At 41.3% G+C, this 17,572-nt stretch overlaps 1 protein-coding gene across 1 annotated transcript; it reads right to left on the bottom strand.

Annotated features, from left to right (window-relative positions):
• Positions 1–3,701: 3,701 nt before the first annotated feature.
• MMP10 (matrix metallopeptidase 10) lies at positions 3,702–11,661 on the bottom strand. Its single transcript, XM_004604808.2, has 10 exons — positions 11,557–11,661; positions 10,576–10,820; positions 10,335–10,483; positions 10,095–10,220; positions 8,220–8,384; positions 7,876–8,020; positions 6,715–6,848; positions 5,925–6,084; positions 4,779–4,882; positions 3,702–3,802 (listed from the first exon to the last, which is right to left on the bottom strand). The coding sequence occupies exons 1-10, from the start codon at positions 11,659–11,661 to the stop codon at positions 3,702–3,704; spliced, it is 1,434 nt and encodes a 477-aa protein (XP_004604865.1).
• Positions 11,662–17,572: the final 5,911 nt, after the last annotated feature.

Genomic DNA, 17,572 nt, shown 5'->3' with positions numbered 1-17,572 from the left:
ATATTCTTAATTAAAAATAATCCATAGTGATGGTACAGACTTAAAAATGAAACAAGCAGGATATTTCTAAGTCTGCCCTATGTACCTGTTATTAATTCAAATAAAAAATAAATGCCTCAAGCAAAACTTTCATACACTTTTCAAACACCTTAAAAACAAAGAGAACATTCTATTTTCCCAAAGAAGAAATCCAAATGGCTGAGAGGCACATGAGAAAATGCTCAATATCACTAATCATCAGGGAGATGCAGATCAAAACAACAATGAGATATCGTCTCACACCACAGAGACTGGCCCACATCCCAAAAAACAAAAGCAACCGGTGTTGGCGTGGATGTGGGGACAAAGGGATTCTCTTCACTGCTGGTGGGAATGCCGACTGGTTCAGCCCTTTTGGAAAACAATATGGATGATTTTCAAAAAAATAGAAATTGACCATATCCATAAAAAGATATCCATAGTATTAGATACCATTTGACCCAGCAATACCATTCCTGGGAATATATCCCGGAGAGGCAAAAAGGTATAGTAGAAATGACATTTGCATTTTCATGTTCAGCACTGTTTACAATAGTCACAATCTGGAAAAAACCTGAGTGCCCGAGAACAGATGACTGGTTAAAGAAACTTTGGTACATCTACACAATGGAATACTGTGCAGCTGTCAGAAAAGATGAAGTCATAAAATTTGCATATAAGTAGATCAACATGGAAAGTATCATGTTGAGTGAAATGAGTCAGAAAGAGACAGACATAGAAAGATTGCACTCATATGTGGCATATAAAGTAGCAGAGAGGTACGAGCTTGCAATGATGCAGTTTCTGGCAGAAACTTCTCTGGACTCAGTTACTAAAATACAAAAATCCAAAACCATGCAGCCGCTATTGCAGCTGCTCGACCTCATATCTCTTCATTCTCAGCAATGGAAAACAGATTATCAAATGCTTCCTTTTCAGCAGGTCCAACTTTGGGGGGAGAAACTCCAAACAATAATAGTGAGGTTTTTTTTGTTGTTGAAGTATTGAATGTAATCAAAGTAAAGTGAAAGTAAAATGAAATTTATCAGCTACACAGGCAGGGTGGGGAGCTGGGGAGGTGGGGGGGTGAGGGGAGGTATACTGTGATTCTTGGTGGTGGAATATGTGCACTGGTGAAGGGATGGGTGTTTGAGCATTGTATAAGTGAGACTTAAACCTGAAAGCTTTGTAACTTTTCACATGGTGATTCAATTAAAAAATAAATAAATAAATAGATAAACAAACAAATACAACAAAAAAAAGTCAAAGAGAACATTCTGAACATTTTGGAGATTACAAAGCCCGTCACAGCATAATGAAGTAAATAAAAGTCTCAAATTAGATCCATAGTATTAGATACTCAATATTATATTTGCTCCCAACCACAAGAAAGTCAATTACTATTTCAAGTCCACGGCAGCCTTTTATGTAACAAATATGTTCATTATATGCTATTGTAATTCAAAGCAAAGGACTTCCCTACTACTTCCAGGGTAATTCTACCCAAATCCCACATAAGCAAGCCAAACACTTGCTGATAATCTAGCCCTGCCAACATCTTTTCTTTTTCTCTTTTCTTTTCTTTTCTTTTCTTTTCTTTTCTTTTCTTTTCTTTTCTTTTCTTTTCTTTTCTTTTCTTTTCCTTTCTTTTCTTTTCTCTTCCTTTCTTTTCTTTTCTTTTCCTTTCTTTTCTTTTCATTTCTTTTTTTGTTTTGAAATTACATAGTTTTTATTTGGAGATTTTGAAGGGAAGGAGGGAGAGAAAGTGTGAGAGAGTGGAGAGTATTGTGCTCAAGAGAGAACCTAGACTTCGCCAAGGGCTGGGATAGCCCCTACACACATCCCAGTATTAGACATGAAAGCATGAAAATACACACCTTAAGGGAGGAGATGCAGGCGACACATGTGCTTGGGTGACACCTGTGCTCAGCCACATGGGCACAAACAGCACATGGGCTCAGGCAGCATATGAGCACCTTTTAATTTATTTAAATTTATTTTATTTTTATTTTTTGCATCTTCATTTTCACAGAGAACTGCTTTCACAATTTTTTTCTGCAGAATCCGAAGTGATTGACCATTTTCTTCCCTCTAAGTCTCTTCACAGAGGGACCACAAGGGATTCCCATGTTGTTTGAGTTTTGATCATGTTACGTATTTTTGAGTTAAAAACTCTTCTGTACGCTGAGTGTGTGATTCCGTACTTTCCCCTTCATTTTCAGATCTGTGTTAAGTCTTTCATTCTGTTGGTCTATTGCTGATTTCCAACTTCTGACTTTCCTCCTCTCCCCCACAACTGGTGTCACTGGATCATTTTCTATAGTATCAATGTCCTCTACCTGTCCAAGAACAAGCCTGCCTAAGACAAGAGGAATAGAGCCCGTTCTTAAACATCAGTCTGGGATACAACATCATGTCACCATTAGGGATGAATTCGTCCTGACATTTGCTTAGCCTCTGTGTGGTGTCAAGAAGTCCAGGTGAGGGGCCGATGTGATAGTACAGTGGATTTTCCTGGCACACAGCCAACTCAAGGTTTGATGATCCCCAGTATCCTATATGGTTTTCCAAGCACACCCAGGAGTAATTCCTGAGTACAGAGCCAGGTGTAACTCCTGAACATTGCTGGGTGTGACCACCCCCTTCCAAAAGAAGAAGGAAGGAAGGAAGGAAGAAGGAAGGAAGGAAGGAAGGAAGGAAGGAAGGAAGGAAGGAAGGAAGGATGGAAGGAAGGAAGGAAGGAAGGAAGGAAGGAAGGAAGGAAGGAAGGAAGGAAGGAAGGAAGGAAGGAAGGAAGGAAGGAAGGAAGGAAGGAAGGAAAGAATCCAGGCGAATGTCAGCACACAAGCTCTCATTACTTCTCTGGAGCTGTACATTTCTCACTGACTTCTGGGATGTAGAGATGAGGGCAAGAGGGTATTCTCATATGTGAGAGGGTAGAGATGAGCACATTTGCCTGCAAAGACAGTGAAATGAACTCTATTGAGGGAATAAAATTAAAGAGAAGAGATGAAGAACAAACACAAATTTCACACCTGAAACAGTGTGTAGATTAGGTGAATGGCTTTAATTGGAGGATTCTGCCTCACGGTATTTTCCCTGAGCCTGTCCTATAAGGTGGCACTTCCATCTCCCTCAAGAAAGTTCTTAGGAGTGTCAGTCACATATGTGATGTCTGAGTGGCAGAAATAAGCATCCTTTAGCATAGTGAGTGGGTGGGGCAAGTGTATGGTCTTTCTGGGGGAGCCCATTTGAGGTCCCAGCTGCGGAGACCTCATCCTGCAGAGCATTTCAGCCCTCTCCTGCCCAGCCCCAAATGTGCCCAAGATACTGACGATGATTTGTTATTAAGACAAACAAAACAATAAAATAACTGAAAACTCTTCTTTATTAAATAATAAGCAAATAACCTATGTACAATCACTTGTCTGCATCCCCTTTTCCTGGGGAAGTCACTTCACAACACCAGTGCAAAACCTTCCGTCTCCGGATGCCCTGACAAATATGACTGTGCCGCCAAGACAGAGAGGACACTTGACTTTCAAGTCACTGTCCAGGCAGGAGAAGGCACTACAGCCCTGCACTGAGGCTTAGCTGACGCTCGCCAGCTTTGTGGACCACGCCCAGGTTATGTCTTCTCAGTATGTTCACTATCTTGATATTCAGCATCTCAACTCTATCTCCTAGCAGTCGAGCCAGTTGTTGCTCTTCAAAATATGAGTCACTTTCTTTGCATTGGGATCAAATTCCAACTGTGAAGATCCACGGAAGAAATAGAAAAATCCTGCAAGCAAACCAGGAAAATAGTGAGGTGTTTCCCCTCCAAAAAATAATTTGGCATACAGTTAAACTCAGAATAGATTTAAAGGTAGAAAGTGCTTGTTGGGTTTCACCCCATGCCAGTATCTATGTTGTACATGTTTCACGTGTTCCCCCCCCCCTCCACATTTCTGCAATGATCCTATAGAAGAAGACGCAGTCAGATGCTTGGCCAATGCCATTTGACAACTCTGAGAAGAAAGCACAGCTTAGGCCATTAGGCTACTCTACATCCATTCTGATAAAATCCTCTGATTTTCTGAACACGCTGGGGGTCTTTATTTCCTATTGTCACAATACTCCTGTCTCACCCCTGTGGAAGAGTGAGGCATGATTCTGGGCAAGGAGAAGCAGAGGGACTCTCTAGGACCCTGGGGAGCCTTTCAGACCTGCTGGGTCGCTTGGGTCATTGTTTCCAGCGAGTGACATCTCTCTCCACTTTGGCACACAGCAAGCTACATTTTCCCCTCTGCCTAATTTAAGTAAACACACATAACTGAGGAATAGGATAATATCTGGAAATTAGCTCTGGGATGGAATGAAGGTACCTGACCATGTCACAGGGGAAGGAGAGTGTATATTGACATGGAAGTGTGACGGGTGTGACCCTTTATGTAAAGAAAGGACGTGTGAGCACTTTGGTATTTTTGTGTGTAAAACATAGACTCATAACAGCTTGTATGTAGTCATGTAATGAGTATAAAACTGTCAACTTGAAATGAGAGGGGGGAGAAAGAGGGGAGAAAGAGGGAACTGGCACAAGAAATTTATATTAAATGTTTCAAATCGGGGGTGTCGTTTCATGATAGACCACACGCTGTGCATGTATCTCTGTTTATCATGTATCATAAACAAACAACAACTTAGATTTTCAGTTCTCCTCTTCCCTCTGCTGCCTTAAAAGTTCCAAGGACCCCATCTCCAACAAAGTGTCCTCTTACCAAATGCTTCAAAGACAGCATCAACTCTGGGGTGGACTCCTGGGAAGTCTTCAGCTATTTTCTTCGGAAAGCCTGGCTCCATGGTCTGTCTCTTTTCATCAAATCTGCACAAAGTAAAAGGAACTCAGCTCAGCATAGCAAAGAAAACATGTTACCCAAATGCATAAAGCATGTTAGGTTTATTATGGAACTATAGAAACATTCCATGTACTGAAAATTAATGTCAAACATTTTTAACACTATGGAGACATTTGGCTGTAATGGTGCCGCAGTTTAGCTCTGAAAATTGTATCTCCCCCAGGAACAGAGGTAACATCCTGATGGGGCAAGTCTCGTTTGTTACCATATTTCTTAAGCTTGGATGAAAATAGCCTCTTATCTTTCTGTAACTAAGGCATGAAACAGTGAACGGATTCAAAAAGTGATTGTGTGATTTATCTCAAATACAAATTTGAATCTCTACACCCTACTTGGCTCACGAATGCTCTCTCTGCCCTGAACATCTGGATTTTCTCTGGCAGCCTCCTTGGCATGAGGGTTGAGATCTGGAGCAAAGCACAAACTAGACCTCAGTTACTTTGCTCTAATGTCTCAGTGTCTGGGTAGAAAGCCACGAATTAGCCTCACCGTCCACTAGCCATCAACCTGGACTGCTATTGTGGTCATCCTCTTCAGAAGGCAGAATAATTAGTGGGAGAGGTTAAGAAGAAGAGTTGAGGATTATCTAATGAAGGGGAGGACAAGAAAATGCCCTCTCCCCACAGTGAGACAGAGAGCAGACCTAGAAGACAGAGAAAAGTAAGAATTCTATGACCCGGATTCTCAAGAAGTCTTCTCACAAAGCAGGAAAATCCCTGTTGCATGTGAAGTCTGGCAGGGAAAGCCTCTTGTAGGTTGGAAACTTGAGTGAGGGTCTGGGGACTGGGTGGGGGAGAGGAGGTTCCCAGGTAGGCCGAGGAGCGCCAGCAATGGCTCCTGGAACCCAGAACAGGGGAGCCAAAGGCATTAGGCGGTGTTTGAAAGTAAACACTTCCCCAGGGCTGTCAACGGGAGAGGGGAGCTAGGCAGAGTACCTGGCGGGGAATTGCCTTAGAGAACGATTTTCCTAATTCGGCACTCTACAAAACCATTTTTATTACATCTTACCTCCAGTATTTGTCCTCCAAGAAAAAGTATGTCTTTTTCCTGTCATTATCAGAAAAAGCAGCATCGATTTTCCTTATTGTTGGGGGAAATCCGAGAGTTTGGATGCTTCTTGGGTAACCTGCCTGCACCTCATTTCCTCTGACGGCCCAGAACTGCTGTCCTGTTTAGAAGATCGATTGTTCAGATTCATATGGAATTAATAGCATTGAACATTGAAACTATTGGGTGTGGAAAGTGTTTTTTTGTTTGTTTGTTTGTTTGAGGACTTTTGATTTTGTTGGGTGAGGGTTAGGTTGGAATACCGGTGGTTTTCAGGGCCTAAGACCCCTGGCCCGTGCTCAGAGGTCACTCCTGGCTGTGACCTGGGTACTAGATGCAGTGCCAGGAATTGCACGAGGCAGGCTGCATGCAAGGTAAACACTTTACTTGTACTGTAGCTCCACCCACCTTTGCTTTTCATTATAAAGAGAAAGCCAGACTTTTTAATTCAGCCACCTCCTCAAAGTGACATCTAGCAAAACATTTCAGGTTAAATGAATGAGCACAGATAATGTAAGTTTACAACTCTAAGCAATTGATATTATTGTGTTCCTTTTATCATCTGTAAAATACACACAAAGTAATATGTGTCTTAGTTATTATTTATCTTAGAGTAATAAAGTGAACCATATTAAATCCTATCAAATTTTCCTATGAGAGGATTTATTTGAATAGGTTGAACCAATTTTAAAGATGAAGATTAATAGATTAAAATACCTTTAATTTATTAAAGGTAATTAATAAAGATTACCTTTAAAAATGAAGACAGTATCCTTGCTTTTAACTTCATATGCAGCGTCGATGCCAGAAGGAATAGAGGGCCAAAATGAAGAGATTGGATACAACTCAGGTTTAGATGCCCTGAGGTATTTGCGCCAAAAATACCTGCAGTGTATGAATAAAGAAGAGCAGCATGAAAGACTCTTCTAGCAAGTTGATCTCACCATCCTGCCTCACCATCTTTCCCTCTCTTCATCCTCCAGCTTGATGACAGATAGAAAGCAGGTATATTCGCAGGAGAGAAAGCACCTTTCCTTTATCTTCACGAGACTACACTGGACTTCCTGCCATAGGGTTCCAGAGTAACATCTTTTAGGAAAGGAAAGTTATCCTACAACATAGTTAATTTGGTGGAGCGAGCTTAAATACTTACAGTGTATGTAGAAGTGCTTGTGATATATATATATGTGTATACATATGTGTATATATACATACATATGTGTGTGTATATATATACTAGTCAGGTAGATTGTGTGTGTGTGTATTTTTACACTACATGGCTCAATTCTGGATGTACAAAAAAGTCCTTCATTGTCGGCAAATTTGAGAACTACAGAACCAACAGGAAACAATTCCAGTGAGACTTGCTTTGAATTTATTGTGCAGTCTGGTTGGTTTACTTTGGGATGTTTATTCACCAGCAAATAATTTAACTGATTAAATGAAATCCTTGTCTGGCTGTCATTTTAAAGGGCAGTGGGGATACATTCTGATTGTGGGAGTTCTATTTGATCCTTTTGGAAATTATCCATGACTTTTGACACCTGCAAACAGCAATTAGGAGATCAGGGCCTAATTCTTTGAAAATGAACTCGGCAATAATCCTAGGAAAGTATGGAAAGTGGAGTACCAAATCATATTGAGTTCAAGCATTTTGTTTTAAGTGTTTCAAAATCTGGGGCCTGGGAGATGGTTCAAAGGATTAGAGCTCATGCTTTGCACGTGTGAGCTCCAGGGCTCAATCCCCAGCATCAAATGATCCCCCAAACATCAGCAGGAATAGTCCCCAGCCACCTTGGGTGTAGTCCCAAAGCAGAAATGGTTTTAAAAGTTCCAAAATCACCTTTAAGTTTCTGGTTTAAACATTGTTCATAAAAATAATAGACAAGAAAAGGAAATGTTCCCGTCTGACCTGCCCTTGAAGAACAGGGTTTCTCCCCTCAGAGTGCTGACAGCATCAAAGGACAAGGCAGGATCACACATGTCTGGGGGCCCGGGTCTTGTGGGCACAGGTTTCGTGGACACTGCTGGGGCATCCGTGGAAACAGTGGGAGGTCCTGATGAGAACAGGAGTGGGGATAAACATCAGGAGAACGTGATACTTCTGTCCATTTATACACTTGACTGATACTCTCCAAGTGTTTTGAGTTGAACTGCAGTTGCCTTTCATGGCATTGAAAACTTTCCGAATAGCATCATTACAGAGCCACAGAGCCCAGCTTCCCCCACCCCCCACCCCCGCCCCGCATCACTCACCATACAGGGACTGGATGCCAGCCACATCATCTTGAGAGAGACGGAATCGGTTCGGGTCAGTGAGAGTATTGTAGAGAGGGTACATCAAAGCTTCAGGATTGTCTGAGTGACGGAGGCCCAGGGAATGGCCAAGTTCATGGGTGGCAACCAGGAATAAATTGGTCCCTGTTTAAGGAATCATAACAAACAATTACTGAGGTCTAGCACAGAGGATGTTTGTTTGCTTCCTGAAAGGCAGCGTCTGGGTTTTTAGCTGATCTTTGAGACAAAGAGTTCAGTCCAGTGCCCAGCTAATCCATCTACAGCCTCAGGAGCCTATAACTTTGTGATCCTATTAATTTTTCTTCTGTTTAGGAATGAAATGAATCTACTTGTTCAGTTCCTTAATAAACAGCTCAGCGGGTAGGGCGTTTGCCTTGCATGCAGCCGACCTAGGTTCGACTCCTCCATCCGTCTCGAAGAGCCCAGCAAGCTATCGAGAGTATTCCGCCCTCATGGCATAGCCTGGCAAGCTACCTGCAGTGTATTCTATGCACTAAAAACAGTAACAAGTCTCACAATGGAGATATTACTGGTGCCTGCTCAAGCAAATCGATGAACAATGGGATGGCAGTGCTACAGTGCTACAGTGCTTCATTTGTCAATGAAAAGCTAGACACTGCATCTATGTACTAACGTTTGCCAGACTTGGTTTCGGTTTCAGTAAATCAGAGTTTATTCAGCTCTATTCTGAAATCCTGATCACATGTGTATAATTTTCATTGGACAATTGCCTGAATAATTTGGCAGACTCGTGGTCATTAATTAGTACATATTGGATCTAAGATTATTAACAATGACAGATGTCACAGGATTTGTGAGATTGACTTAAATCACAACTTGCCAATTCTAACTAGCAGTAGCCACAGAGATTTTGGTCACAAAAACATTGATTGTATGCTGTTTCTTTGAGTTAGTATTATTGATAAACCAAGTAAGTGAGTTTTAGTTCTGTAAGTGTTACTTATATAACTTGTGATCCTAGTAAAGTTCTCAGTTGAGACTTTGTGGGAAGAAGCTGTGAAGTCAGTCAGGCCAGTGATTTTACACAGCATTAGCCCCAGGCTTGAACTCTGTATAGAGGTTTCACTGGGAACTGAGAAACATTTTTCTACCCCAAACTTTTGGACATTTGCTACCATAAAACATACCATTGTTAGTCCTTTACTCCAAAAAAGTCCACTAAATTTTTTCCTTTTCTGAAGCAGTACATAATGTTGATTTAGCGAGAAAATCCTTAACAAGATCTGAAGTTTCTGGAATTTAATTCTTGGCATGTTATGTTTCAAAGCATAAGTAAATAATTGGGGGAAATTTTCCCAGAGTTGAATAGAAGCAGTATTCAGAGTGCATGTTAGTGTCCATTCAATGCTCTATATTGTCCTTGGAAATCTGCAACTAGACATACTGAGAAACTCTTTCTGAATGAAGATACTAAGATCACACTAGCACCAGAGGCACCAACAATGCTTTTGTGATGCCTCCATATTTTGTTTACCCTCACAGAATAAACTTTACAGACATTGTAAGAATTTTTCAGTTATGACAACCTCCCCCTAAAAAAATCATTCTGTTGTTTTTGACCCATTGGTAAATTAAGAACATCCTATTTCCTGAGTATTCTTAGATAGCAGGAATCCATATATATGCCACACACAGCCCTGCTCAGGGCTTACTCCTGGTTCCATGCTAGGGATCACTTCTGGCAGCGATATATGGGACCAGGGATTGGACCAGAGTCAGCCACATGCAAGCATCAAGGTCCCTGTACTATCTCTCTGGTCCCCAACTATTGTTTTTAAAGCACCATATTATACAGAGAAATGTACAACTAACCTGATGTGTCCTTTGTCCACTTTTCGTCATCATCAAAATGAGCATCTCCAGAAATCCCCGGGCCAGGTGCAAAGGCATGAGCCAAGATTTCTCCAGGCCCATCAAAAGGGAAAAAGTCTCCATGTTCTGAAAGAGAAAATGTTTTTATTGAAGAGGAGAAATCTGTTTCTCACTGAAAATCTTTCCAATGCAACAAAACCGTTATGTGTGCTGTAGTTTCTGCTCATTGGGGGTTTTTACCTCCCACTGCGAAGGTGATCATGATGTCAGCCTCTCCTTCATGCATCCTGGAGAATGTAAGTGGCGTCACCTCCTCCCAAACTTTCAGCGCTCTTTCAATGGCAGCGTCCACAGCATCTTCTGGCAAATCCGGAGTATAGTTCACAATTCTACATGAGAAACACAAAAAGGTATTTTTTCCCCCTTCAGTCCTTGTTTATGCAGTCTCAGCACTCAACGAGAATGTTTCTGGTCCCAGTACCTGTAAGTCAAGTGGTGTTTCTTCCACTTGGGCGAGCCAGGAAAGGTGCTGAAGTCCCAAACATCAGGAACGCCACACCTGGGCTTGTGCATCATTTCCAAAGTCTCAGGGTCAGGATTCCCTGTCACCTTCAGTCCCAGGAATCTCTGCATTTCTTGGATTTTTTCAGCAATAAGACCATTGTTCTCTGTTCTAACTAAGAGTCTTGAATCTTTTTTAAGATTGTAGTATTTTTCTAGGTATTGCTGTTGGAATGATAAGTATCACTTAAAGGTCAGTCTCCTGGTTTTTAGTCCACTATAATAATGGTGTAAAATCATTGACTCAATCTATCTGAACTATTCCTCTCATTAGCTGACATAAAAATAAATTCTATCTTTGATCTAATTCTTCAGTTGCAGATGCTTCCTCACTTTTAGTACTTTTTTTTAAACTCAGCACATCTGCATCTGAGTTTATTATCAAAACTGAGTAAAATGTTTAATGAACTCTATGGAGAAAAGCAAAGCAAACTTGATTTGGACATAACTGGGCATTTCAGCCAGCCACACTTACCGATTTTCCTCACCTTCCCACTTGACATTTCTAACAAGTACTTTACTCAAGAAGCACACTGGACAAGTCTTGTGTCTAAACACGACACAGCCTTGCATGCATGTGCACACTTACGCTGGACCAAAATATCTAAAGATATTCCCCAATCAGATCAACTCCGCACATCCCCACTTGCTGCTTTTGTGCCTTCGAGCTCCGTGTCGGGGTGATCTTGGCAGACACCTAATGTTTCTGGCCAGTATGTCTTCCACATGCAAGGCGGAACTCAAATAACAAGGCCCACACCCAACATTTTCCAAGCTCTGTCTCCTGCAGTGACTCTCTTTCTACACTGTCAAGTCAGACGATTCTGTGTGACTTTTTCAAATGGAAACACTTTGGCCACTTGGCCATGCCTGTGAGTGTGTGGGTTCCTCCCTCAATTACCTGCACGAAGTCCATGATGCTGCCCTGGCCCCCAGGGTCTCTGTCCAGCGGATGGGCTGAGCAGATGGCCAGGCACAGCAGCAGCAGAGTTGGCAGACTCTTCATCTGCGAGGACATTGTCTCAGGGCTTGGTTCTGTTGCCTCTCTGCCAGTCTCCGTGTCCACCCTCTGCAACCCAGCTTTTATAGGCCGGTGGTTTAACTCATCCCAGCTTGACTCATGCATTCTTCCAAGTGGCAGCAGGATCACTTCCAAAAGTTTCAAATCCAAAGTAGGGTGTTACAACTTCGTATACTAATTTCTCTCCATCGTCCCAAATTTGCAAGTCACAACAGTGATTAAGCTCCAGGAAATGCCTCCTGTCTTAGTAAGGAGAAAACTGGGGCTTCCCCTCTACCCCTGGAAAAATTATTAACTGGAATTCACTGGACAGTTTATGTTTGTGGGTTTTAGAGAAATTATCTGACCTGTGAAAGTTCACAGGTTCTATACAATTCAGCATTGTATAGAACACGCAGTTTTGCTTTAAGGGGAACATATTTATAAATCACATCAAATGATATGTAAATGAATGAAAAGCTATACAGATATATCTAGAGTCTCTATATGAAAATATTCTGTTAAAACAGGGGAAATAATCAAGAATCAAATTGGATGGGAAAGCTTGTTTTTTGAGTAGTTGATTTGAAATACCTACTATTGATTTTGGGTGAATTTGATTGTTTTTTTTAAGGCAGAAGACCTGGCAGAAAAAAAGACTAGAAGAAAAAAATGTTTTTCCATCCACTTTTGGTGGGACTTAGTCCCATATCCAGTTAGTGGGTGGCAGGTCTAGACTGACTACTCCATAACCAAAATGAATGATGCTCCTTCCTGGGCAGGAATTTTCCTGTCTCTATATTCAATACTTTTCTTATTCCTTTTTAATCTCTTTCCCTCCTCTGTAATTCAAGTTAGTAAATATTTAGAAGTTTAAAAATCAAATTATGGACTGGAGATGGTACAGGGATAAGGAACTTGCCTTGCATGTGGCTTAATCCAATTTGATTCCTGAAACTGCACCTGGTCCCCTGAGCTCCTCCAGAGTGATATCTGAGCATGGCCCATGTTCCTCCAAGGAAGAAAGGAAGGGAGGAAGGAAGGAAGGAAAGAAGGAAGGAAGGAAGGAAGGAAGGAAGGAAGGAAGGAAGGAAGGAAGGGAGGGAGGAAGGAAGGAAGGGAGGGAGGGAGGGAGGGAGGGAGGGAGGGAGGGAGGAAGGAAGGAAGGAAGGAAGGAAGGAAGGAAGGAAGGAAGGAAGGAAGGAAGGAAGGAAGGAAGGAAGGAAGGAAGGGAGGGAGGAAGGAAGGAAGAAGGAAGGAAGTAAGGAACGAAGGAAGGGAGGGAGGGAGGGAGGGAAGGAGGAAGGGAGGGAAGGAGGAAGGGATGGAAGGGATAAAGGGAGGAAGGGAGGAGGGAGAAAATTCTTTCCTAGGATCCTTATTGCCTCCTTTCTTTCCTTCCCTTCCCTCCTCCTCCCTTTCCCGTTCCTTTCCTTTTCCCTCTTCCATTTCTCATTCTTTTCTCTTTCTATTCTCCCCCTTCTTCCTTTCTTAGCTCACCATTTTCCTGCTGTCTCTCTCTTTCCTTCTTCTCCCTATTCTCTCCTTTCCCTCTTTTCTCTCCCCACCTTCTGTTCCTCTTCCCTCTTCCCTCTCCACATTTCCCCTTTCTTCCTTTGCTAAGTAGACTATAACTCACATCAACTGTGTATAGGGAACCTTTATAGGGTTAGAAGAGACTGACTAGATGTGACACATGGCAGACGGTGGGGGGGGGGGCGTTTCTCAGGCACTTTGGCAGTGGTGAAGATGCAGTAATTTTGTACATCAAAGCCATAACCAGGGAGATAGTGCAGTGGGTCAGGAACTTGGGAATTTCACCTGTGAGACCCAGAAATGAACCTGATTCAGACAGAAATTTAGAGGTTAAAGAAGAACTGTGGTCTCACACTTGTCAGCTCCTCCTAGGTTCCAGTTTTTCCTCCATCATTTTTCTCTGGTGGCATATCTTCCAACATATTTATTTAAGAGTGAACAGAGGGACTATTTAAAACTAGGAAAGAAGGTTTTAGTCCAGTTACAACCTAAAAGATGATACCTGAATAAGGAATTTTATTAGGAATAAAAAAAGAGAAGGTGTAGAGATACAGAAAGAAGGGTGCTTACTTTAGAAAAGCCACTCGAGAGAGCCTGGCCAAGAAAAGAACAAACAATTGTTTATGTTTTTTTATTTCTATATATTCCTATATATAAAAATTGTTTATATTTTTTATTCCTATATATTCTTTTTGGGCTGGAGTGATAGCACAGCAGTTGGGTGTTCGCCTTTCACGCGGCTGACCTGAGTTCGATTCCCCCGCCCCTCTCGGAGAACCCGGCGAGCTACCAAGAGTATCGAGCCCGCACAGCAGAGCCTGGCAAGCTACCCGTGCCTATTGGATATGCCAAAAACAGTAGCAATAAGTCTCTCAATGAGACGTTACTGGTGCCCACTCGAACAAATCGATGAGCAATGGGATGACTAAATCACTAAATCACTAAATATATTCTTTTGAAATATATTGATATTCCATATTTTTGAATATGATAATATATTCCCATGTTTTGATCATGGGACATGTATAAAACATCTATTTTTTCCAATTCTGACTCTCAGCAGCCAGAAAGTATTAGTTCGTAATAGTCCCTCTTATTGTACAATCAAACATCTTGTCTACAATTTTTTTCTATATATTTTCATAGTTGAAATCAGACTGTATACCAATTTTTATGACTATTTGTCTGAGAAACTTGTTCATTTTAGTTGAGGGGTGAGGTAGGCAAGTAGGAAAAGGGAATTAGGGATAGATAATATCTGCACATCTCTTCACTTATGAGAAGGATAATGACGCTGATCACTCAACATGCGTAGCTGAAACCCGTCATTCAGAGTCCTCAGCCATGACAATGGTCATTATGTGACTCCAGGAAATTCTTATTTTATAGAAGGAAGGAAAGTGTTTGTAATGTGTTTGGCATAAGTGTCCCCGGTTGTGCAAGCAGAACAGTGAAATTTTTAGTTGCCCTTGGGCAGACAGAATGTTCCATCTGACTGTAAGTTGGAAAATGTTGCTTGAGGGCTCAGGGAGAGGGCTCGCTCGTGAAGGAGAGCGTGTGCCTGGTCTCAGTGAGACCCCAAGTTCAGCCCTCAGTACTACTTGTTCCTCCACTGTCCCCTCAGCACTGCCGGGCATGACCTCCATTATAAAAAAAAATCCAAAATGTTTATTAAGAAATACTTTCTCAGATGAGGATAGAGCAGACACATGAGAGCAGGTGTGGAAACAGCACAGAATTAGGACAGAACCCAGTGGCCAGCTTTCGGCTAGGAGCTGCTCTTGTCGGGTGGAGAGGACCTCTATAGCTTTATGGCGCCCCACTGTGCATTCTGGAATTGCTCCTTAGGAGTTGATAGGCAACCGGTGTCTTTTATAATTTTTTTCCAAGAGTGTTCATGAGTGAAATATCATATCTCTAGCTTGTCTCAACACCTCTTTTGTTAACCTTTCCTGAATAAGAGATGTCAAATGAATAGGAAACTCTAGGATTACAATTTTTTCCTTTTTTTTCAAAACCACCCATCTTATAGATATTAGGCTTCCGTGTTTTCTGTTTAATACACTGACACATCTTAATCACCCAGAGTTCAACACATCTTCTTGATCTTGTTTTCACAGGCAAAAGTGAAGGACTGTCTGGCCATGGGCCACTTAAAGTTTGTGAGATCATGGAGTATGGCCCTCATCCATTATTGGATAGATATGTGTATTTCTCATTGGCTGCCTGCAGTCTGTTTGCCTGTATCTTATGGCCCATGAGTGATGTTATAAATAACCAAATGGTCCTTGACCAAATAAAGGTTTCTCGTCCCAGGCCTAAGGGTTTGGATACAAGTGTCAATGACATTTGTCCATCATTGTGCCATTAGAGTATTTTCATTATTCTAAAAGTCTTCAATGCCCCACCTGTTTTTCTCTGCCCTTATACCCCAGCTCAAGGAACTACTTCCCTTTCCATGGTTTCCATAGCTTTACCTTTTCCAGCTGTATTGAGCATCACATGGTGTGTAGCTTTCCAGCCCTGAGTGATATTCCATTGTCTGGGTGTACCACAGTTTATCTACTCAATTATTGAACTATATTTTAGTTGATTACAGGATTTGCCAACAATGAATAAATTTGCTAGAAACATCCATGTCCAGATTTTTGGTAGACACACATTCATATATATTGACATCTATGATATGAAACCAACAGAATAGATATTTTAATATATGCAGATGCTTATATATTTCTTCTATAACACATAATTTTGGTTATTTATGGCCTTGCATTTTCTCAAAGTGTGTAATGTGATCAAACAGATATATACTTAGAATTGTCCTTAAGAAAGTGGAAAACTTTGGGAAGATTGGAAATAATGGTGGTGGGAAGGTGCAATGGTGGTGGGATTGGTGTTGGATATTGAATGTAATTAATCATGAACAACTATAAAATTAATTAATTAAAAAAGAAAGGGGAAAACATTTATGTATTGATATTGGTCTTATACTGTTTGCCCAGCACATTACACGTATAACGTCCAATATTATCCCCACCCTACAAGTATCCCTGAACTGGAGAGAGAACTCAATATACTTAGTGTATATTTTGCATCCAGAGGCCCAGATTTGGTCACTGGCACCTCATTTCCCCCTGAGCACCACTGGGAGTAACCTCCAAGCTGAGAGCTGAGAGTAACCCCTAAAACACTGCTGGGTGTAGACCCCCAAAATAACAAAACAAAAAAGGATCATAGTATACCCATCAATCAAAGGAAAAACAAAAGATCAGAAAAAGTTAAAAAATATTCAAGATTACATACATACACAGTCAAATTGCAGATATTGTCCAATCAGCCCCTCTTCCCCTTCCCCAAGTAAACCAGAGGGCTCCGTGTCAGCAGCCTAATCACCAATCCTTGCATCTCATGTGCTTCTAGCACCTCCTCTTCCTGGCCGGGAAGTCCCTTTCGATCCCTCCTGCTGTCCAGGGCTGAGGGCCTGAAGTGCAGGGGTCCCTGAGCTCCTGCCGAGTCTGGAGAATGTTTCTTGGCTTTAGACTAAGGATTCGGATGATGAGCAAAGCAAGAACTCTGTTTCATGACCCACTTCTCATATTTTTATTCATCCTTTGATATGGTCACACAGAAACTTGTTTTAATTTGGGATTAAGTCCAGAGTCATTTTTTAAAAATTTCTTTCTTTTATTCTTAATTGGGATTCTGTGCTTTACAGTACTGTTAATGAGGGTTTCTCATGCATGTAATTCCAACTCCAACATCCATCACCGATGTGTATACATCCCTCCTCCATGGACCCCAATGCCCATAATCTTTCGTGTAAGAAAAAAATCCTTAAAAACCGAGTATGTTATTTTATTGTTTTTATTTGAGAAAATATTCTCCAAGTATTTACATATTTTTATAGAAGACATTGTAAAAGTCAATATTGATAATATAAGCCACATTATTACCATAGTTATAACACTTCTATGTTTTTACATTGTAATTTTAAAGTTCTTGGCACATTCTGCTTCTACTCCAAAATAATTAAAATTGCACCTTTGCTGAAGCACTTAGTGGCTATGGAAATATATTAGTTTTTATTTGTATAATTATAATTTCTCAGTTCAAGATTGTTTGGAACCTAAGTATTTTCTTGGCCTTTGAGGTGTCTTTTAAAAAAATTAATAGCAGGGTGAAGTAAAAATTGTCGATGACAGGATTGGGGAGATAACTCAAAGGACTGGAATGCATGTTTTGCAAGGGGGGAGGGCATGGGGGTTTGTGCACCCTGCCTTGGGTTTCATCTGAGAGTCATCAAAGAGTGATCCTTAAGCAGTACACTTGGAGAAGCCACAAGAATAGCTGTGCATGGCCCAAACTTTCCTTAGAATTG

This window comes from Sorex araneus, chromosome 3, assembly GCF_027595985.1.
Source record: "Sorex araneus isolate mSorAra2 chromosome 3, mSorAra2.pri, whole genome shotgun sequence".
NCBI classification, from domain to species: Eukaryota; Metazoa; Chordata; class Mammalia; order Eulipotyphla; family Soricidae; genus Sorex; species Sorex araneus.
Note: the sequence above shows the minus strand (reverse complement) of the source record. Positions and strands in the feature narration are given on the sequence as shown.

Coding starts and splice junctions, on each gene's coding strand:
- MMP10 (XM_004604808.2), bottom strand. CDS start 11,661: ATGAAGAGTCTGCCAACTCTGCTGCTGCTGTGCCTGGCCATCTGCTCA. Junction 10,821..11,556: donor GCATCATGGACTTCGTGCAG/GTAATTGAGGGA, acceptor TCATTCCAACAG/CAATACCTAGAAAAATACTA. Junction 8,385..10,094: donor GTGGACAAAGGACACATCAG/GTTAGTTGTACA, acceptor TTCCTTAAACAG/GGACCAATTTATTCCTGGTT.